Raw genomic sequence first — 23,511 nt, 5'->3', positions numbered from 1 at the left:
GCCCTCAATCCTCCCTCTTCACAAGCTCTATGTGCTCTGACACCTCCTGTCTCATCTCTCAGCTGTAGCAGAATGCAGATGATCCATATGAGCAATGAAAGATCGCCCTAGATTGGCAAGAATGCCCCAAATTCAGGCTTCCTCTGCAGACCAAAGCAGATTTCTAGCAGGAAAGTAAATTCATCAGTAAAATCATACTGGAGCAGCGTTTTTTTGGGTGGAGGCACCTGAAGCATTTTTACAACTGTCAAAATGAACCTGTGGGTTTTAGGCTTATGAAAACACAATCACGAGAAAAATAAAGAAAAAAGCCCAACCGAGACACAGAATTTAAAGTGCATCTCTATTAAATCACCCCACCTGATTTGAAGTTTCATTGATAGCTTCCAGAAGCTTTTCAACAGCCGCCTGCAGTCGAGAACTAATATTCAGAATGAGCTCTTCATTTTCGGGATCTATTTCCATCCCACTTTCTGCAAGATGTTGGCTCAGCAGTCCTTCACCTGCTGCTCCTGACCACATGTTAATATCATCATCTCCCATACTACTACCATGATATAAGGACTCTGAGGAAAAAAAAAACAGTTACCTTTTCACACAGACTCTTAGCAACTGCAAACATGAAAAGCTGTGCAACTCAGTTACAATAAGGAAGACAAATCCAAAAATGATTAAAATATTCATCTTAGTCACAAAAACAGAAAGGGAAATACTGCACACTAAAATTCACATAAACAAGATAAACAATGTGTTAATTAAAAGAAGCAGAAGTGCAAGAGAAAAGGAGATATTAACAGACAATACTTTAGACATACTTTCAGTATGCTTGAGGGGCTCTGACGCTCATCTTTGAACCTTTGTTACAATCAGTAACCCTTACTACTTAGAATACTTGCAATAATACTTGCAAGATTGTCTTTAAAATACAAATCAGATAAAAAACTCCAAACAAAACCAACACCAGACTGCCAGTCCTTGTTTCACCAACAACCAATTATGTTACTATGCATTAACACAAAACTGTTCAAGTCAGTGAATCAAACTCAAGTGAGTAAAAGGAAAGGCATGCATGCAATTCAGACAGCTTCTCAGGACAAACAGACTGGAATACAGAACAACAATATTCAGCATGGCTATTAGTGAACTGAAAATTTACTAAAATGGGTAGCTGAACAAATCAAGGACAGTGCAGCAGGACTGCAACTGCTCCTGCTGCTGGGCCAGCTGGCACCTGCCTGATTCTCAATATTCCTCAGGTCTGATGCCATTTAAGGACATTATCCATTCCTACTGAAAAGCCAGACACACAAGGTTTGCCTACGGTATTAGGCTGACAGCAAGTCCTCTAGAAAACAGCAAATTTGCCATATTTAGAATTCAAGGCTGTATTTAAGCAATGCAAGTGAAAGCAAAGCCTTGAGATGTTTTAAAATCACGCTTTTGATATGAAAGAACAATACAGCAGGTATATCACGACAGTTGAAAGTACTGTTGATAGCTTTTTAAAAATAAAGAAGGGTTATGCCCTTAGACTGACAGATCTGAAATATCAGAAATAAATCCTACTGTGGAGAGTTTTTTAAATGACAATTTATTTAAATGAAGTATATTTCTGGAATATATTTAAAGTAAATATTTTGGTATGGTGCATTTTTTAACAATTAGATGTTTTTGCTTAGAATTTTCTCAAAAATATCTTATTTTTCAGGAAAAGCATTGCAACTAAATGAATTAAGAATGCTCAGTGCCTGTTTAGCAATGAAGTTTCAATACTGGGTTATCTTTGAATTCAAGTTCCTGGTTACTCTACGAATTGTGACTGCTGAACTAGAACAGTTTGTTTAGCTACAGAAATTGAATTGAAATTACAACAGGTCAATTTCACAAATTGTGTTTAAAAATGTAGTTAGGTCTTGTTGTTTTTACCTCCTAACCAGGCAGGCAAATAATACTGGCAGGCATATAATAATATGAGCACTCTTGTTGATGTTGTTTGAACCTATCAAGCAAGTCAGATTCTAGTTTGATGTTTGTTTTTAGCTTTTTTGTAACAAGCTGCAACATGAGTAACCACCTGGTGTACTTAATATACATTCCTACCTGCAGGTATTCTGACAATAATATCTGCAGCCATATATAAGACCCATACACAACAAACTAATCTGTGGTGATTTTAATTAAGGAAGGTTTCTCTTGGTTTACTTTTCTCTTAAAATTGCTAAGATTTTTCAAATGCAGATGCATTTAGTATTTTTTTTTCTTCTAGTTGTATTATTACTGTTTCATATCTCCTTTTAGGTATGAGGGATATGTTACAAACTGTTTTCACACTCCAAAGGGAAAAAACAGAAGCACACTATATGCATGAACAGAACGAATAACCAGATGAACTGAAGATACATTCACATGGCACCTTTCATCTACACAGGATTTCAAAGCACTTTTGAGTACTGCACTTTGGAATGGCAGTCAAACTCCTGCAGTGGAATCACCCTAGCAGTGGCTGGCAGTCACTTTCTGCCAGCACACTAAATATTTGCAATAGGTTTATAGACCATAAAAGCTTTCCCACGACATCCTAATATTCCAACCCCCTGCAGTAGAAGGAAGGCTGCAAAATGAACAATTTCACTTTTTATATTTGATAGCATTTTGATATCTTGCCACCCAAATCTGGGCTGCCTTTGGGTGTTTCAACATCTATCAATAGTGATGTAGAAGCTTTAATATCCTCAGAGTAGAAAGGACCTTCACTTGAGATGGATTTTGAGCAGCATAAATATTTCTAAATGCTGTGCCAAAGTACTGGTTAAAGACTGAGTTGAAGAGAAATATACTCCCTACTGAGCCACCAACACACTTACTGCAGCACCTGATGCTCTTTGGAGGCCACCCATCTTAAGAACTGACCAGGTAAGACCCTGCTTAGCTTCAGAGATCTCACAAAAAAAAAGCTCACAGTACAGTAGCACAGCTATAAACAAGATAAAACAATGACATATTAGTTATTGCACAATCTAATTCTTTCCTGATGGAGTACAAATAATCTCGGCAATATTCCCGTTTTCCTTCTCAGGTGTAACCCATAATTCATGTCCTGTCACCTTTCCATTTCAGTAAATGATTTGCTTGTGAGGTACATCTGAATTGTGCAATGATGATTGTGTGTAAAATACAAAAATAAAGATTATACAAAATGACTGCAGAAATGTGCAGTTGGTTGCAAAATCATCTGAACTTCTGAAGAAAAAGTTAAAAAAAAAGATGGCAGCTCAGAAAGTAAATGTAAAGCCAGGTTCAGAATATGTCTTTTACATTAATAATGCCACTACTATTATTATTTCTTCTTGCCAGTGACCAGAACAGTACCAATGGGCCTCCACAAACTCGTAACAAAACTTAAGACTCCTGTTTTGTTTATGACAATTATTTTGTAATTCGCTTCCATTTCTTCTTGGATAAATACAAAATAAATCGACAATAAAACATCATTTTGTTATATGAAATATCTCAAAACAAAACATCATAATTTGCCTGAAACTTAACTATAAAAAATGAGGAAAGAAAAAGTGAGCTATCACCAAAAGTATAATCTGGCACATGGAAACTTTAGTAGTCTCAAAGATATCAAAAAACCCCAACAAGTATCAAATGCACAAAAAACTTGCAAAAATTATGTTTATATAACGGTGTTGGCAACCTAATTGATAAAAGTAGACAACCATATTATGATTTCTACAAAGTGGAACTTAAGACCACAAATTCACATTGTCTCCGTAAGTGCACAGTAAAAGTCTCTGTATCTTCTCCCCCTCAAAATGGTCTTAGTACACAGCATCTCTGTACAGCATCTTTCCACACATTTTTCAGTAGTGGAAATAAGAAACAGAAACATTGTCCAGTCTCATTAATCACCCCGGCAGCTTAATGTCTAATCCCCATTTTGTTAATCCTTATATGGCTGTTCAGTCTCCCACCTTAACAGAATTAAATCAAATTCCTCTGTCCTGTAATTTTGTTTTCCAGTCAATACAAAATAACAAATATAATATAACTGACTTAAGTAAAACTATCATCTCTCTGCGTAAACTCTCTCCTGGTAATGAGAAAAAAAATCAACCAAAGAAACAAAGGTTTATTTTGTTTCATCTGCCATGGAGCATGCAGTTCAGCACATCAGATGTCATGGCCCACTAAATCTTAAGAAAAGTGCTCAATTATAGAGTGCTTGCTCAGAAGTTTCAGATACAGAAGTTGTTTATGGGCTGCCAACTGATATTTATGAGGCAATACATATTTTGTATCATGTAGAGCCAGTGTCTCAGTTTACTCCTGGGATTCCACTTAGGAATTAAGCTTAGGGGTTACAAGCTGAAAACAATAAATCAGTCTTGTGGCAGCACAGTGTTTAGCTATTTACTACCTTTTCTCCTGGTACACTGCTCAGAAACAAGGAGCTCAGAAGCTCAGAATGAAAGAGGGTTTAATAGTCAAGGAATGCCATAACCTCGCAGGCTTCTCCAGAGCAACCTGCATTAGTGCAGTCCCTCTACCCAAGCAAACTCACCAGATTACTGAGCACAAATGTCATTCCAATGATATGTTTTATGACTGAAATTTGAACTTTACTCACTCTTCTAGAAATGAAATCCTGTGCTTGCAGATAACCTAGTCAATGTCCCTCTATAAATGCACTCTATAAATCAGGTGTGGTTAAATGCATATGATCTTAATGATTGAGCTTTTAAAAATGCTGAAACTCAGCAAAAACAGTAAGTTGAATTTTGCTTGTCAAAACATATAGATTATGTTCAGTAGGTCAGAGAGCATTCCCTTCAAGAAACACATTATTTTACTACTTTATTATTAGATTAGATTTTTATTGGTATAAATTTATTCCTACATATTTCCTAAGTAATTAAAAAGAGAGATCTGTTTGGCTGGGTACTAGAAAACACAATAACATAACAGTTTAAAAATAACCCAACAGTGTCTACTTCCATAAAATAATGGGGAAAAATTTTCAAATTTGTCCTCTCAAGCCATTTAAGTGTTAGTATAGAATATGAATAATGAGAATCCCATGGCTGAAAATGCTAACAGAATCTATCATCTTATTCCATTTGAAGAAAGACCAAATACTTCAGCTGATGAAACAGTACAACTATTACTATGGCTGCATGACCCCAGTGGCAGAAAGGATGCTCCAGTATCATTTTGAGAGCAAAAAGGGAGAACTGTGAATACAGCCCCAGAGATACATTACAAACCACACATTCAGCCATTATAGCTACTGTAAGCTTAGCTCTTTAATTTTCACTTTTTACTTTTGTAACTCCTTCCTTCATTGTTATTTCTGAATGTTAGGAAACATGCAAAAAGAATACTGGAATAAACAACTGGTAGGTGGGCAGCTCGAATGCTGCTCTGTACCAAGGAGGGGCACTACAAGAACAGACACCTGCTTTCTTAGAGGAGAGAAACTTTACATACCTCTTCAAAATACACTAATAGTAAACACTTTCTAACACTAACAGAATGGAACTGAGCTTTTTTTCTACCTGAAGAGACTTTTCTTTCATCAGAAGACTTCACAAGAAATAAGCAAATCATTCCAATCACAGGGCATGTTGTGTGTTTAGACAGTAGAATTATGAAAGCCAAATAAGTAAAAATGACAGAAAGATATATTTTTAAACTGTGTTTTTTCTACGTATATGCAATGCATTAAGAATTGTTAATGACAATAATTAGTGACACATACAAGTATACACACTGATAAGCAGGAGCAGGCAAAAGTGAATGTACCAAAAAATAAGATCAGAAGTTTAGTTATTCAATCTGCTATTTGAGGAAAAAGGCAAAGCCTCAAAACCTTGAAGTTTGAAAAGATAATTTTTCCCACAACTAAATACAGTTATATGCATAGAAAATAAAATTTACTTTCTTTAAAAAATGAAACAGAAGTACAAGAAAAAAACTGCTATTAACTTGAAAACTTCAGAAATTGTTAGACTACAACTTTATACACGTCATTGCAGATAACCTTTTGAGTGATCAACTGACGATGAGTCTGTGCTACAAAGTCATGCAACCTTTCTTAACTTGCCCCAAGGCTTAATGTGACCTATATTTAAAGCTAGATGGAATCAATAACATGCCATAATCTACATTTTGAAAGAAAGAGGTAAAGTTCACTTGCATTTACCAGTTGTATTTTTCTCCTGTGAGACACCTTAATACAGAAATGTAGTATTCCACTTCCAGTTCGTTTTCTCATTCCTAGTAGTTAAAACTCCAGCCAAATCCAAATGTATAATGTGTCTGAGGTTGAACTGATCTGTTGCTCATTAGCTCTCCACAAGATCCAGGATGCACGTGCACAACCTTAATGTACCTAAAGGGCAGTGTAATCAAGCACCTACCTACACTTGCCCAAAAGAGAAATGGACAGACACTATCCTAGTGCACAAGAAAATAAACAGAGCCCAGCAGAGTTCTTTGACACTGGTATGCAACTAACACCAAAATGCTCCTTCAGTCTTGTGCCAACAAGCACTCTTGGAAACAGCTGATGGGCAAGTGTTGGCAGCTGAGAAGTTCTTGGAACTGTGTCCAGAACTGGATTTGCATGCAAACACATGTTTAGGAAGCTAATGTAGTCCATAAGCACACATATACAAGCTCTCCCCTGCCAGCTTGGCCTCAGTGACCAGCAGGACACCTCTGTACTTTTAGTGCAAAGGTGGAGATGCAGCCCTTGACACCAGTGCCAATTCCCCACACATACACAGGAGGGTGTAAGTGGTGCAATATGCCATGGAGCTGTGTTTCATTCTTTTTGTCTCCATCAACAGAAACTTTTTTTTTCTTGACTTCTCAATCACTTTCCCATTCTGTTGCAGGCTTTGCAACAGGACCCTAGATGTGAGCTGTAACTGGTGTGGAGCATGACCCAAACAACCCCTGAAATATCTCTTTAACAGAGATGTCATATGCATTCAAATGAAAAATAGGTTGTGGGTTTTTTTTCCTTAAGAAAAGTTTAATTTAAAATATCAAAGCTAAGAGAATTTAAATATATCATTAAAACATGCAAATGATACTTCTTATGAAATAAAAAACCATACAATCAGTACCTTTTTCATATCCCACACGGACGCAGGGTTTTATTGACTCCTCTGTCTCAGTGTCCCAACCAGCCTGTTTGGAAGCCTGGACTTTCCCAGACCGATCCAGTAAGCCAAGAACATGCTGACCAATGGTCTCCTCCATTGCTACAGTTGTCTTCACAACTTCTAAAAGAATCTTCATGAGTTTTTCATTAGCCTTCTGAAAAACATGCCTGCAGGACAGAAACTAATCAGTCCTCTGATCTTTCCCTTGTTTCCAAGTGGGTTTTACCTTTTATACACTTTTGCAACCAAAGAAGTTTGCAACTGAAATAACAAAACTAAGATTTCTTTTTTAAGGCTAAACCCTACATCATATAAATACTAAATACACATTTGTGTTAAACATCAGTTATTTTTACAAGATATGTAAAAAGTCCAAGTATCACTATTTCTACTTTTATCTTGGCATTTTATCTAGTCATTCTTTTAAAGCGGAGGTCTGCTTTCACCTGGTATTCATTATAAAATTAATCCTTTCTCAAATGACAGTTAAGAAAATTGCCTCTCTACACAGATCAAGAACTTTACAGAATAGTCAACTGGTATCATAAAATAAAACAATTGTACTAATATAAACTTAATTCCCATATGTACATATAGTATGTATATAAATATATGTGTATAAATAATGTTTATGATTCAACGTGTGTAAGGCAAAATATATAGTAAAATACGCTATGATTTGTCTCATCCTCTGTAACATTACATTCTCAGGCTTTATAAAAAATATGATACTATTTAATCTTAAGTACATAAACTTACAAATATGGTTTTCTAGAACAAAATGTGCATATTATCATCAGTCAGAATAAAGCTTATAAATATTATTAATCTAACAGCAAAAACATGATTATCAAAATTTAAGAAGAATATTTTCTTAAGAATTCTAGGCACCTTTCTTTAGAAAGAAGAGCTGAAGGTGTTTCATCAGGCTTCCTTTCACCATCTTCATGCTCAAAGAGCTGCTCTCTTGCATCGTTTGGGTTTTCATTTTCATTCTGAGTAAGTTTTGGCAGAGGGAGAGAAAACAAAAAGGACAGGAATCCTGTCATGTCAGAATCAACATATTCTTCTTATATATGGCAGGATATGAAATTGAAAAGCTAAATAAGTCGTCATTTCCTTTTTAATACTTCTGCACCAAATTACAAATAAAGTAATGCTCTTATTACGTGGAAAAAAATATTAACAAAACAAACCAGGAAATCCAAGGCAGGGCCAATTAGAATGAACTTTGTTACACTGATTAGGCAGCTGTTGTACTTTCTGTTTGCGTTGCTATAGCAATATGGAAAAGTGAGTTTACTTAAGGAAATAGCTGTAGTAATAATCCCCACCTTCAAGCTGTTCAACCAGCTTCTGCTTGCCTGAAGTCAAAAATCTATGTTTACCACTAGCACCTCTTGAATCTTACACCTGCTCTGTTGCAGCAATACCCAACCTCTTTTAGGAAAGTATATTACACAGAAGGAGTATCAGCGAAGAGGAATCTTTTACTGGTTTTACATGCCAGGGTTGCCCAGAAAGTCAAAGTCCATATTTACCTCTGTCTGTGTGCTGTTGTTCTGTAACTCACAAAACAGCCTCTCTTTTCCGGGTCCGGAACGTTGTTTTAATGATTCCAGTTCTTCCAAAAGCATTCTCTCTCTCTCTGCAACCAGGCTGTCATTCTCCATTGAGACACGCTAAGAAAGAAGTGTTGTAGAGGCTCACACAGTTGTTTAAGCTTCTGAGTCAAGTGAGTCCTGTCTCTTCTAATTCTTTACGGACACTGAACAATGAAATTTCAGTCCGTCTCGTTAAATCATTAAAAAAACACTAAAAGCTCTCTAGAATGGAATACAGATAAAAAATACCTAAACCTTCCTTAAGATTTTCATAACATTTTTATGTTCTTTAGGAAATACAACGGTCACAATGCAAACTGGAGAGAATTTCTGAATATTACATGCTATAACATGTTTTGCACAAAAAGATAATAACTTATTTTTATAAAAACCCTACACACATTCTCTTTTAGAAGAGCTAGAAGTGTTCATGGCTTAAACACAATGCATACATTTGTATGTAGTTCTTATGAACATACATACCTGGCATTAAAAACAAAAAAAAAACCCAGCAGCCTAAGTTCTACTGAGTGATTTTTATCAGTTACAGGAATTTGCAACTCTGATAAAGATGCAGTTAAAAACTGAAAAAAAAAAAAAAGGTAAAAGGAGAAAGTATGCATATATTAAAAGGAAAGATTATCAGGATAAATTAATAAATTATTCTAGGACACCTTCAAAGCAGCTAGGAGAGACAGCTGATGTTGCTGGAAAGGACTCCTAAGGTACAAGTCATTGGCTTTCTAGATTCCAGAACTCCATAAGCCCACACTTAATCTGAGCAGAAACAGGTTTGGAAAGGTCTGAAGCTCCACTCCACAGTGACAGCAAAGAATTCTAGAATTCACTGGTTACTAGCTTCATGTGCATTTTGGTAATGTTACACTGTAGAAATTAAATGAGAGCAAGATATATTGCTCTGGATTCTTTTTACTTTCTTTCAGGAGAAGGAATCCTTGAAAGACTGTCTATAAATGACATTATTTTTGAATTATTAAGATAAACTAATGAGTTTCATTAGCACACCTACTCTAGGATTTGAATAGATATGGAGTGACAGCAAGTTATGTTTGAAGAGGCAAAGAAACACTGATGTTTCCCACCAAATCCTACAGATATTGTTTCACTCTAAAAGTTGGTAAGGACTTATCTCCCAGAACTGGGGGAAAAAACCCCAAAATGCCAAAACACATTGTTGCAGGAAGCCACTGATACTGTTCAAATCAGAATGATGAAAAATGAAGAATTTTATAGCATTTCTAGTCATGCCTGGTGGCTTCATGGATGTAAATGGCTGCTAGCCTGCATCCCGCACAGTGCCACGCATCTGGCAGTGCATCCACAATCACTCTCTTCTGGCTGCTGTGCAGCACTGCAGGTTTGCTCCATGTTTACAGAAGTCTAAATCACAGCCTGAGCTTTGATTACAGAAATATGTCTTCTATAAATATATGCATATATGGGTTTGTATGTACACACACACAAAAAGGTATGTGGTGTGCATGAGTGTGTATGCATGCACATGACAAATACGTGCATGCCTCCTTCCCTCTAAATAGATACAAATGCATAAATATGAATCTGCCTGGTGGTGTTTCTTTGTTAACTCACTGGTTGAATTCTGTATTACCTCAGCCAACTGCACCTTAAGACTCTCCAACTCAGCGAGGAGTTGATCCTGATTTTCCCTCTGGCGCTCCATTTGCTGCATGTGGCCCTGCCTCAGTAACTCGGTGGCCTGCTGGTGCTCCTGGTACTGCCGCACCAGCTCCTGCCGCATGTCCTCCAGGCGCTCCTCGTACAGCAGCAGCTGGCTGCTCGTGGCTGTGTCTCTGTCCGTGGCCACCACCCCACCTGAGTGCTGAAACAGTGCAAATACTTTAGCACCTCATTCTCAACAACTGTTCCTAGCACATAGTTAAATTTCAGAAAATGCTTTCATACATGAAAGTAACTGGAATGAAAGCACTATCGTGTTGCCTGCTTCTTGGACAGTCCAAGCTTAGAATTATACTCCATTTAAAAAGATATTTTTTTTCCAGTAACTCTCAACAGTATTAGCTTTCATGCTTATTACAACTCCTTTTTATCATATTTATTTTAGCTTGGTCCCACCCCATGTTTGTGAAATGTTAAATATATGATTTACACCACTTCAATAATTTTTGTGTTCAGCTGATATCCTTTATCACAAGAGGCTCAAACTGTTTAAGCACTATTTTTAGTCTGTTCTTTGTATAAACACTAAAATATAACCTAGTTTACAAAAAGTCTTTAAACAATTTATTGTCTGCAATATAGCTGGCATCGCATTCCCTTCCTCAGGCATAGCACACAGGAAAGAAGTGTAGATAATTCTGGTCTGAAGTTGTCAACTCTTTGAAAGGGAAAAGGAAATATTTAAATGGAATTTTTATCTTCATTTTTTCTTTGCTGCTTTTTTTAACACTTACTGGTGTTTCTTCTGCTGTAAGACCTCTGCCATGGGAAAGTTCTTCAGAAATCACTGCCTTATGTGTTGAGTGTCCTAATATGCAATCAGGGCTGCTATTAAAATGAAGCTGTTCTCCAAGTGAATTGATCTCTCCAGACTCTTCACTGAGTTCCTTGCAAAGTGATTTTAATCCTTCTTCATTCCTACTGCCTTTTCCAGCTGCTTTCCTAAGAAGGCTGTCAACCTCTTCCTCACTGTTCTTAATTCCAAAATGTATTCTCTCAGGATGTACAATCTGCCTTGGTGCTTCTTCTTCCTTCTGCCTAGCAATTCCTGACAATTCAGTCTGTTTGGCAAATGCTACACTCATTGACACAATAACCTGAAAAAGAGAAGTCTGCATTAGTTTATGCTTCACAGCATCTCCTAGTACTGAAGAAATCTCATGGATGATCATCAACAATAAAAATATAAGTACCAAAAGTTCCCAGAGGGAAACAAAAAAAGATAAAAGAACAAAGATATCTTCTTAATATTGAAAATGGTCACATCTTAAAATGCAGATATGCTGTATTTAAGGTAGTTTAATGAACTACAATGCCGTTTTCCATTACAATAGATTATTTAGCATGGAAATATGAAGTTGTTGTGGTTTTTTTTAAAGATTCTATTAGATGATTTCAAAAGTGCTGGCAACAGGCTTAAGAGCAGCTGTGCTAAGCTTTCTCTATCTAGCCAAGCATCCTATGCAAAAGTTTTACTGACATGGAATTTAGGGCTGTATAAAGAAAGCAGTGCCATGTGCTTGATACTTACCACAGGAATTTTACTTAACCAGAAAGAAATTACTGGTACTAGCTAGCTGCAATTGCAGTTACAACAGGCTGATAACTTTTGTGTTGCTAAGTATCTCTAATACAAATAAATCTCTTTTCCACTCATGTGAGTAATTCTATTCTAGATTTAGAATACAATGATTTATAGCATAAGCTACAAAAAGTGTGAAAAAATAGTATAATAAATACAGAATTGTTACACTTGAAATCACCAAACTCTTCCTTTCCAGAAAATTTGAGTTTGTCTTTTGAACTTAAACTGATCTTAACCAATGCAAAATTTGTTTCCTCATAAAGAAGGGTTTTCTTGGCAGCAGATAAGAGAATATTTTTTTTACTCTGCAAAAAAATGGAAACTTTTTGGAAAATCAGAAAGTAAGTAAATCCACAAACATATATACTCTACCTATAAAATCTTACTTTTACTTTTCATTGTTTTAGTCACCAGATCCAAATAAAAATGATGCATTTTACACAACATATTAAAATGTACAATAAAATATTATGAGAAAATAATATTAAACTATTAAGTGCAAAAGTCTTTTGAACTGACCCGCTGATAAGCCTATGGCAGCAAGAAATACACCCTAAGTCTCTGGATTTCAAAAACAAATTCTAGTGCAGAATATGGTAGCATGTTGTCTATTTCCTTTGAAGTTTTAAACATTACCACTAGAACCCATATGAAGAGAAATTATGAGTTAGGAATAGGACAGACTGCTAAGAAACCCCAAAATGTTCCAGAATTTTTTAAGGCTTTCCCATTCAGAAGACAAATGAAATTATTCCTTGTAAATAAATCATATGAAAGTTAGCATATGCTACAACAATTACCTAAATAGTTGAAAATGGCAAATAAATATGACAGATTTTTTAAACATATTTTAAAGCAATGAAATAAAAGTAATACCTTTGCTACTTCTTCTTCTAACCTTTCTTGGTACTGCTTTTGGAGCAATTGAACAACATCCAGATCATTCTGCATTTCCATCTCCCTACCAAGCTGTAAGAAAAACATGAAATCTCAGATCATGTATTTGTAATTTTACTTCATTAGTTTCAAGTCTAAATCCAGAAAGAGATTTTTTCCCTAAATTAGGTTTTCTTCATTTCATACAAATCACATAATTTTGTACCACAACACAGAAGAACTGGGTAGAACACTTTGCCTTGTTTCTGCTTCAAAATGAATTTTAAAAGTTAGGTTTGCAACAACTCTCCTTCCAGCACTATTTGAGATGTTAAATGCTGTGAAACCAGGTCAGTAAGCACAGAATCACAGCACAAAACACTGTTACTACCCTGCAAAATGCAGAATTTTTGAGCCAGGTTTCCAGCACTCCTACGGGAAGAATGCATGGGGTCTTTCCCATTTGCACTGGTCTCTTAAAATCTTTGGGGTAATTTTCCAAAATTTTTTCAAAATTTCTCCTAAACTGTGCAGCATGTACTACAAAAGTCCTGGTATTTAACTTAAATTGCTCCTTTCATAACTCATCTTTAAAGAAAGGTCACAATATTTTAAAGATTCCTGAAGATATCTCAGAATTTGAACATGAATTGTCTCCCACTTCAGTAAGAAGCAGCCAACTGAAATATCTTATTTCAGAGATAAAATAAATGTAAACCCAGCATCAATAAAGCAAGTTTTCTTGATCATAATTCCCAGATATGTTTTTCAGAAAAATTTAAATATTTTGCCCCTCACATGGACTGTGTAATAGTATAAAACAACACTAAGATGATAACTATCTTAGTCTACTAAGTATTAGTCCATAATTCACTTTAATATGAAGCCAAAGCATCTAAATTATGTCACTCATATATATTAGCCATCAACTGATTTACATCATACCTCTAATGCTTTATCTGTTTTTTTCTGATGAAGATTTTCTGTGCACTTTACTTTCCTGAAGACTTCTTTTAACTTTCTTTCTGAATCTGTGGATACACTAAAAAGTACAAAAAGCAGAGAGGAGAAATAATAATTTTTAAAAGATCAGTATTTTGCCCATGACTTGGTGAAAACCATTATGTGTTAACTGGACTTAAACTTTACCACAAACTTTAGTATTACCTATCATTCTAGAAAATAATTAATTTCAGGCAACTACATCTACACAAGATGTCTTTAGATGTAAATGATAGTGCCTGGAGTTTTGAAGACTAAATGTGGTCTACTGAGTTGGAGTTTTGAAATTGCTGCTATAAAGCTCATATATGTGAAATTACTTTTACACATTATTCCATTTATCAAATCTTCCTCTATTAACAATAAATGCCGCACTACTTAATTTGCAATGTTTATATAATTTCTTTTAAGACTCTTAACAAGTCTTGAAGGAATAAAACTACAGCAGAGCAATATGTTTATAAAGAATTGCTCCAATTCTGAAGCAGAACACAGAGCTTTACACAAATGGTTATCTGAAACACTTCTTAAATGAGCATGAAGTTTTAAGCATTGAAAAACTGGTGAATACCTTGTGTGGTCAGAGGACAGCCCAGCCATCTGAAGCTTCTCCTGCAGATGGACAAGCTCTGTAGTGTACCTCTCTTGACTTTCTCTCAGCTGCTGCTGGAAATAGGACCGGAGGTGCTCCAGCTCTTGAGCATGCTGCTCCTCAAGTTGTTTTTTAAGATTCCCTATCTCCTTTGAACAGTATTCTTGAATTGTAGGATCTGTGTATAGGTTGTGTCAAGCAGGGGGTGAGAAGGACAGATGGACAGAAGGAAAAAGAAAGAAAGAAAAAAAGAACAAAAGAAAGAAGCACAAAATAAAGAAAGAACAGAAGAAAGAACAAACAAAAGTACAAAAGAATGAAAGAATGAAATAATGGAAGAATGAAAGAAAGAAACTATATTAACTTCATCACAAATATTTAGCAATGATAGACTGAATAATTAATGTAGTTTAAAAAAATTTCTGACATCCTGTCAACTACTTTTTGTAACAAAGAATGATAACCTAATCTTCAATTTTGCAAAATAATATTTGACATGGGTAACAAATTGTTATAGTGGAAAACTAAAAAATACTACCAAAATTGCATCACAGAATCTACTTCTGAAAGAATTTACAGAATTAAGAAAATTAGAGTATTGTACTGCAAAATCAGAAAAAATCTCTTATGTTCTAGCTGTAGTAAGATATAAAACAGTTAAAATTAAAAATCATTGTCTTTTCTTTCTCTCTGAATATACACACATTAAAAACAGCATATATATCTTTTTACCCATTATATTCTGTGAAAGAGTCTGCAGACTTTCCTTTCCTATTTCCATATGGATAGGTTCCTCTTCTTTCCTCCTTTCTGAAGAAGACACCTTTGGTACCTTAACCTAAATAATAACCAAGTAAATGCAATTAACAACAATTTGTCTAGTAGCAGCACAAAAATATTATATCCAGTGCTGCACTCCCAGTATGAAAGGGAAATGGACATATTGGCATGAGTCCAGCAGAGAGTAACAAAGGAGATGGGAGGCTTGGAGCATTTGTTGTACTAGGAGAGGTAGAAGAGCTGGGCATGTATAACCTGAAGAAGGCAAAGCTGCCCACTGAGCTTGTGAGGTATCGTAATTCAGCTGCACACAGTCCTTGGCAATCTTTCCTAGCTGACTCTGCTTTGGGCAGGGCTGGGTTAGATGAACTCCAGAGGAGCCTCCTAACCTCAACCAACCCACAATTCTGTGACATAGACAGCAGCTTCCTCCATTTTCTCAAATCACTGCCTTGCTCTGCCACTCAACCAGGATACACACATTTTCCTCAGCCATCCAGAAGGAATTCACACAACAGAGAAAATTCAAATGCTCATATACCCTATGCTATTAAAGTTTACCTGTTTACACTGTGCCATCAGCTGTGTTTGAAGTGCTTTCAGCCTGCTGTACTCTTCCATTATCTTCTGCAGAAGTGCATCCATACCTTCTTGCACAGTTAAATTACACAAAGAATCAGGGACTTCAAAAAAACAAAATGAACATTTTACCATAAATTTTAACACAAGTGATGTGTTCACAAGTTCTGCCTCAAAGAATTGTCTGATAAACATTACAAAATACTGAAACAAGTGAAGTCCTTCCACATTTTGAACACATTTTTATATGTATTGATACATATGTATTTTTTGGTAAGATTGCTAGCTTCTTCTACAAAAGGAGGAAGAGAAAAACCCCCAAATTTTTTTTCCACCAATATCCATGAAAATGAAAACAGCGTAAGAAAATATCCATAACAAAAATAAAGTGCTTCAGAATAATGAGGAAATCTCTAAAACAGCTATTTAAGCACATGAATTAGTACTTGAAAAAGTAATGGCATAATTGCCAGTCTGACATACCTTAAATAAGTACTTTTAACCAGCATGATAGTACAAAGTCATTACCTTGAGCTTGATCTCTGTGTACTGGTAATTCTACACTCAGTTTTTCTTCTACAGCAGGTTTACAGAAAATTTCCTGTTCTTTATCAACAGCTTCTACAGCAGCTGAAGAATGTTCATTCTGACTGCCACACAAAACCTGCACAACAAATCAAACAAAGTGAAAAGTAAACAATTTATTATTTTGTCAATCACAATTCACAAAGAATACAAGAAAAACAGGAAAAAGTAGTATTTTGTGAGCATTAACTTCTGTGAAAACGGTGGCATAAATGTTCCATTGAATCCTAAGAATGCAGACAATCTTTAAAACTCCTGATAAAAGAAACAGATATGAAAAGACTTTTCAGCTGAAGCATAAACACGTATGTTTCCAAATCAGTATTTAATCTGGAACTGCCAAATAGTAAAATCTTTTAGAGAGAAGCCTTCTTTAGTAATATGGAAAGCAACTTTACATTTTAAATGTCTCATTCTCAAAAGCTGCAATTTTACTTAAAGAGGAATTCCTTAAAACAAAAATTGGTATCTTTTTAGGCATTACAGCTCATCTTGTTCTTGAAGTGCTGAACAAATCAGACAAAAGGATATGGCATAAAAAAGCAAGTAATGAACAGAATACCTATGTTTGTTGGTGCTATGTGGTCAGCAGAACACTGCCAGATTCACAAGGGACAGGCAAACAGAAGATTTATCCATATGATTTCTGAAGGTGATACTTGAAAAGAAACTGCTTGCTCAAAGCACAGTGGAACTCTTTATTCAAAGATTTTTTACTCAACAAAAACCAAATTCAACTTAGAAAAGTAAAACCATAATTTCTCTAACAGCTCTACAAAAGGATCATGCAAACAGGCAGCATTTTTCACATTGTGAAATAACTCCTGCCAAGCACTCTCATTTAGCTGCCACTTTCTCTGAGCTACCATGGAGTTCTGCTCAATCTCTCCCATGGTGGATCCCAAGTTAAAATTCTGCTATTCACTTTCCCAAAAAGATGGGAATACCAAAAAGGTATTAAAAAAAGTCCAGCAAAGAAGGTAAAAAACCACCAAACCCCAAACCACAAATCCCATCCAAAGTATTTTAGAGTTGAAAACTTACAATGAGTGAAAAAAGCAGCTGAATTTATCTAAAAATAAGTCTAACAATTAACTCAATTGATGGTCCAAAAGTACCTGTAAGGGCCATCAGTTACTGTTACTCTAGAAGAAAAGATATGCCAAAATATTATTATAGGTGGCTGATATTAGAATGAAGACTAAATATAAGGTTCAAATTTTGACTATGATATTCATTTTCTAAAAAATAAAATACAGACAGCAAATTTTTTAGATTGTTTGACACTTTTAAGTCTTTGAAAGATAAGCTGCAGCTGATAAAGAAATTACTGTCTTATTGCAGATATGAGAGATGATGTGCGGTGCATCAAGATATTTGTGAGTGACAGCAGACTCTTGAATCAAAAACATTTATCCAGAAACAAAGAGAAATGAAAAAAGTACTTCCAAACTAGCAGAGATGAGATCAACATTAGCTAGAAGATTAGGACTATGTGTAAGACAAAAACTTGTCTGGACAAGGACACAAGGTTAGGGGGAAAAAACCAAACAAAACCATTTGCAATACTATTTTGGAAACTCAGGTTTAGCAGTCTCTGTTTTGAGATCAATGCAAAGAGAAAAGCTGCAAAGAGAACCTGCATAAATAATGTAGAAAAATATGATGACTCACTAACCATAATTTTTTGTTTTTCAAATTTTCATTTTGAAAAAGGCTTTTTGTTAAGTCTTACCTGAGCCAGCCTGGAACATTCCTCAGTGACAGCTTCATTCAGCTTTTCGATGAGTCTTTGTGTAGATTTCTCTTCATCATCTATGAATACAAATGATTCATATTATTTTTAAACACTAGATGCACAACAACTTTCCAAAGGCCTAATTTCCTGCCTCAGCTTGAGGAAGGACACTTTTTTGTTCCCCTCTTTATTGTTACAACACACGGACAGTTTCAATTAGCACAGCTGAGCTGCACGTTCTAGAGGAGCAAGATAAGAAACGGCTTTGTTTATTACTGACCTCCAGAAAGATAAATGCATACAGATACTTAGTGGAGGGAGAAGAACTTTTGCAAAAAAATTAAACAAGGGCAAAACATGGTATAACAAAAACCTGAGATAGAAAACCATCATGATAACATAAAAGTTCACTGAGGCAAAAAGTAGCACCAAAGTTTACTTAAAGTGTGCAGGGAGTCAATGCAGCAATGGAAAGAAAACAGAAAAGAAAAAGTCCAAAAAAACTTTGCTGGTGAATTTGCTTATTTTTTACCTTACAGGTGAATCTACAGTATTCTTTACAATTAATTCAGCTGATATAAACAGCAAACAATGAGTTGTAATACTTTTGATTCCTTATTTTTTATATACTTTTTTTTCAGTAATAAGTTACCTCAGTGATAGACTGCATGTACTGGGTAAACAATTTGCTGAAAAAAAACCACTTTAAAATATTATATAAAAACAATTTATTGGGCAGCTAGATGCACAAACTCTTGTGCTTGTTTGGTTGGGGCTTTTTAAGGCAGTTTTTCATACAGAGCTTCATACAGATTCTGATACAGAGCTTTCATACAGATTCTCATAATTCTGGTCAAGTTACCTGCTTGTTGAAATTTCAGGGTCTGGAGCTCCAGCTGATGCATTCTTTTAAGATCAGTCATCTCTTGTATATGATTATGAACAAGTTCTTCTTTAAGACTGCAAAGTGCACTCTCTTTTTCTGCCTTCAAGGACTCACAAACCTGGTCTACATGAGCTGAATAAACCAGGGATAGACAAATCCGCTGTGCTTCCATTTGCAGTTGTAAATCAGTCTTCGAATTTAAAGACACAATTAAAAGAGTGAAAAACAAGAAAACAGAAAGCCCCAAATAGATCATTGGAAATTTCTGACACTAATAATGTTATTGAATGGAATGCTGCACATGTGGTATGTATAAAGTAAATTTAAATAATAAATAAATAATAAAGTAAATTTAAATAATAATTAGTTTGAAAAACTGAGTTTTACCAAAATAGTAAAACACTTCAACTTAAAATAAGAATTAAATTAAAATAAACAAAATTCAATATGCTTCAATTCCTGTCTAGCAGCAATAAAAATCCAATGAATTTTAACCCAGTGAAGCAAGAGCAATATCATTATTAACAGAGTACTTACGAAAGTGCACTCTAAACACAAAGAAAAGATTGCATTATTAGCAGGCGTTAAAAACAATGATTTTCAAGGCTTGTAGTTACAGCCTGCACTAAACAATGATTTTCAAGGCTTGTAGTTACAGTCTGCACTTTGGGGATGTTATTGCTAAAGAAAAAATATATTTGGGATATGCCAACAGGGACCTACTTAGAGCTGAAGTTTGAAAAGGTTTTTAGACACCTTTGGACCACAACAATTTTTAATTTTATGGCAGGAAATTGTAAGACCCTTATAACAGCCTTACAAAAAACAAATCAAGCAACCAATCAAGCAAACAAAAAAGCCTAAACAAAACCATCACAAAGCTAAAGCTCTTCTTTATAATCACAATTGTTTCCAATGTGGCTTTGCCTGTGATTTTATTTCTCAGGAAATGAATGAACTATGATGCAATGTTAGGCCAGTTGGTGGTATTAGTTCACCATTAGGTTGACTTTCATAAAACAAACAAAAAAAAAAGCTTAAAAAGTAGTAGAAGTCTGCTTAACATCTGTTTCCACAGAACACTTAGTTGCATACACCTTGCAGCATGCTATTGAACTTCATCAGTGTACATAAATTTAAATTTATATACAGATTTATGATTCCACCACCTAATTAAATACTTAACTCAGTACTTGGCTATTTGTATTGACAAATAAGAATCCTTTCCATGTTACCACAATTAATTTACAATTCCGAGAAATACAAGCAAAACTGTGCTAAGAACAGTTTTGTGTTAAGAAAATAGTTAGAATCACATGATATGAATTCTCATTATCACACCCAGATACATTCCTTAAAACAAAATTGTTGATAATGTAATTTTGGTGTTTCACAAGTTTGAATTTCAAAAGTTTCGTCAATGATGGCTGATGAAGTTTCATTATTCTTTATACTGTTTGAATGAGTACTTAAGAGAACTGAAAAATTAATCACAGAATAACAATTTTTGTCCAAAGTAAGTTTTTCCCTCAAGAAAGTGAAAATCTGCATCAAAATATGAAGGCTCTGGTACTCTTCTTAGGTTTTTGTGGTTGCTGTTGACTTAATTAAACACAAGAGAAGAGGTGTTTTTTTTTTTCATTCAAAACCCAACCTCATACACATTGCCTGTGCTTGTAATTCTGGTCATTCATGTAACCCCTTTCAACCACTGGCCACAACCCTTTCCCCCACTGACACACACATACCTATACTCCAAAGCATCCAACTGGAAAAAATATGATGTAAATTTTCAAGTGTAAGCTCCTACCAATTTTCTTATTTAAACTTTTTTTATACTGTTTCATGTCACATACCTGTTCTGATTTTAAGGCATCCACTTGCTGCTGAAGGTTATTTTCACTCTGTGTAATGGCTGGTAATGATGTTTCCTCTGTCAGCCTGTCTGGCATCCCATGCAAATGTTCCACAACAGTCTGCTGTCCTGGTTTCAGCATTTGCTGGACCTCCTTCTTTTTTGTTACTTCATGGCTGCAGTCCTTACCAGAACTTCGATTACCTCTTGAATTTATTCCTTCATCAGCTTTACTCCTTGAACCAGGGAGTTTATTCCTACTTTCGGATGCCGGAGTAGCAGCCTTTAGAGATTTTCCTTTGGAGCATCTTTTCTTAGAGTCATTATTACTACTATTTCTTTTCTGAACATGACTAACTGTGACTTCTAGTTCTTTACATTTCACTAGAATTTGCTCTTTCTCATCTTTTAAGGTTTTGACTTTTTCATTTAAATGACAGATTTCACTATCCTTTGACTTTAACTGTTCAGAGAGATCAGCAAGTCTCAGGGATAATTCCACTTTCTCACGCTGAGTAACCTGGAGTTTTTCCATAAGTTCTGTTGCATCTTTCTCAACAACTTCTCCAGCCCCAAATATGTCTTCCCTGGACACCTTTATTTCTTTACTCCCTTCAAAACCAGAGGATTTAGTTTTAAATAAAACTGGTCTATTGCTTTGTAAATGGCATACCTTTTCATTCAAAGCTTTAAGTTTGCTTTTATATTCAGCTTCCTGCTTTTTCTTGTTCTCTTCTAACTCAGTTTTTGCCTTCAGAAGACTTGCACATTCCTTCTGTAATTCCTTATAGCTAGCTTCAAGTTTTTTCTCAGTCAATGAAAAGGCACTCTTCTGCCTTTCAGTATCCTCTTGAAGGATACTGTTTTGGTTTTTAAGTTGCTCATTTTCAGTAATAAGCTTTTCTATTCTTTTTTGCAAGTCCAAAATTTCTGTCTTAGAGCTAACGCCACTGTTACAAAGTAAGTTTTCTTCAGAACATACCAACATATTTTTTAATTTCTCTTCCAGAGTTTCATTTTCCCCCTTAAGGACATTATTTTGTATTTCTAATTCTGAACATTTTTTTTGAAGGGTATCTTCTCTCTCCCTCATTTGTTCCTGCATCAACTCAGTTTTAAGCTGCAGCTCTTGTATTTCTTGTTCAAGAGTACCCTTCTCTTTTTCCTCTTGCCTAAGCACTTCAATCTCCTTCTCCAGTTCATGGATTTGAAGTGTCATTTCTTCAGATTTAGAATTTACAATAGACTGCTGCAAATCTTTCAGGTTTGTAATCTCCAAAATCAATTGATTTTGCTTTGTGATTAAGTTGTCCTTTTCATATTGCATGGCTTCTATCTTTTGCCTCATTTCATTTTGCATTTCATCTAATTGCTGCTTATGGTGTATATTCAAGTTGTGTTTAAGGCTTTCCATGTTCACCATGTGCTCCTTTTCTAAGTCTTCTTTAAGCCTGGAAAGTTCCTCTTCATGACTAAACAGAAGATTTGTCCTCAGTCTCTCTAATTCTGCTTCTTGAGATTCTGCCATCCTGTCCAAAACTGCATCCTTCTCCCTTTCCAGCATTTCAAGTTTTATTTTGTAATTTGTGATTTCTGCCTCATGTTTTAATTCCAAGTCTTTCCTAAATTCAGAGGCAGCAGCCAGCTGAGTTTTTAAATCTTCAATCACAAACCGGTATTTTTCAGCTTCATTTAATCTACATTCCATATCCACTATAGTTTGCTTGGCTCTTTGAACCTGCTCTCTTGAAAAATTCAGTTCTTGTAGAAGATCTTCAATTCTAGTTTGTTGAAGAGATTTCTCTGTTGCAATAACTTCCATCTGTTGTGACAATTCCTGCTTTATTTTTTCCCTTTCCTTATCAGCATCCTGCAATTTTGCATTCAATTCATTAATTTTAATATTCATTAAATGCATTTGATCTTTATTAACATTCTCATTAAAACATAGACTCAAAGTTTGCTCCAAGTCTACTTTTTGTTGCAAAAGACGCCGCTCCATTTCTGCTGCATGCTGCTTAATTAATTCTTGCTTCATTTGTACAATCTGCTGGCCATGCATTTCATCTAGTTCAGCCTGAAGTTGTGCCAGTCTCCTTTGTGTTTCTAATTCCATTCTTTGCACAATGTCAGCTTCAGACTGGCTGTCTTTATAACATCGTTTCTGCAGTTCTTCCACAGTTCCCATTAATTGTTTTATTTCATCAGAACATTGTCTTTCTTTCTGTTTGTAGGTGGTAAGTTCAACTTCCATGTTACTTATTTGCTGGTTCCTTAGGGAAACTTCTTCTTTCAATTCTTCAAGTAATTTGCTGACATCTGATAATTTTTCCTTTAGCTGAAATGCATTTTTTTCCTCTTCCCCAAGTTTTGCTTCCAGCTCTTCAACTAATGCTTCTTTTTCTTTTAATTTACTCAAATCTTCCCCCTCTTTTCTCTGTTTTTCCTTAAAATAGAAGAGGAAAGCCATGTTCTTATTTTTAGCCAATTATCTGAACATGAAAGAACATTTACAGACTTAGCTATTTAGTT

The 23,511-nt window shown here is 35.2% G+C and overlaps 1 protein-coding gene across 4 annotated transcripts in view; it reads right to left on the bottom strand.

The window, feature by feature from the left end:
* Positions 1–23,511, bottom strand: part of AKAP9 (A-kinase anchoring protein 9) — a 106,260-nt gene that overhangs the window by 37,778 nt on the left and 44,971 nt on the right. For all 4 annotated transcript variants that reach the window (XM_064704280.1, XM_064704281.1, XM_064704283.1 and 1 more), the window contains 15 exons: positions 20,981–23,425; positions 19,101–19,314; positions 18,236–18,315; positions 16,444–16,579; positions 15,898–16,019; positions 15,289–15,394; positions 14,536–14,734; positions 13,908–14,004; positions 12,963–13,055; positions 11,236–11,598; positions 10,413–10,643; positions 8,720–8,860; positions 8,070–8,173; positions 7,140–7,345; positions 361–566 (listed from right to left, as the gene is read on the bottom strand). In XM_064704280.1, the coding sequence (XP_064560350.1) occupies positions 361–566; positions 7,140–7,345; positions 8,070–8,173; positions 8,720–8,860; positions 10,413–10,643; positions 11,236–11,598; positions 12,963–13,055; positions 13,908–14,004; positions 14,536–14,734; positions 15,289–15,394; positions 15,898–16,019; positions 16,444–16,579; positions 18,236–18,315; positions 19,101–19,314; positions 20,981–23,425 (4,743 nt within the window). The remainder of the gene's footprint in view (positions 1–360; positions 567–7,139; positions 7,346–8,069; positions 8,174–8,719; positions 8,861–10,412; positions 10,644–11,235; positions 11,599–12,962; positions 13,056–13,907; positions 14,005–14,535; positions 14,735–15,288; positions 15,395–15,897; positions 16,020–16,443; positions 16,580–18,235; positions 18,316–19,100; positions 19,315–20,980; positions 23,426–23,511) is intronic.

The sequence above is a fragment of the Zonotrichia leucophrys genome, chromosome 2 (genome assembly GCF_028769735.1).
Source record: "Zonotrichia leucophrys gambelii isolate GWCS_2022_RI chromosome 2, RI_Zleu_2.0, whole genome shotgun sequence".
Classification (NCBI taxonomy): Eukaryota; Metazoa; Chordata; class Aves; order Passeriformes; family Passerellidae; genus Zonotrichia; species Zonotrichia leucophrys.
Note: the sequence above shows the minus strand (reverse complement) of the source record. Positions and strands in the feature narration are given on the sequence as shown.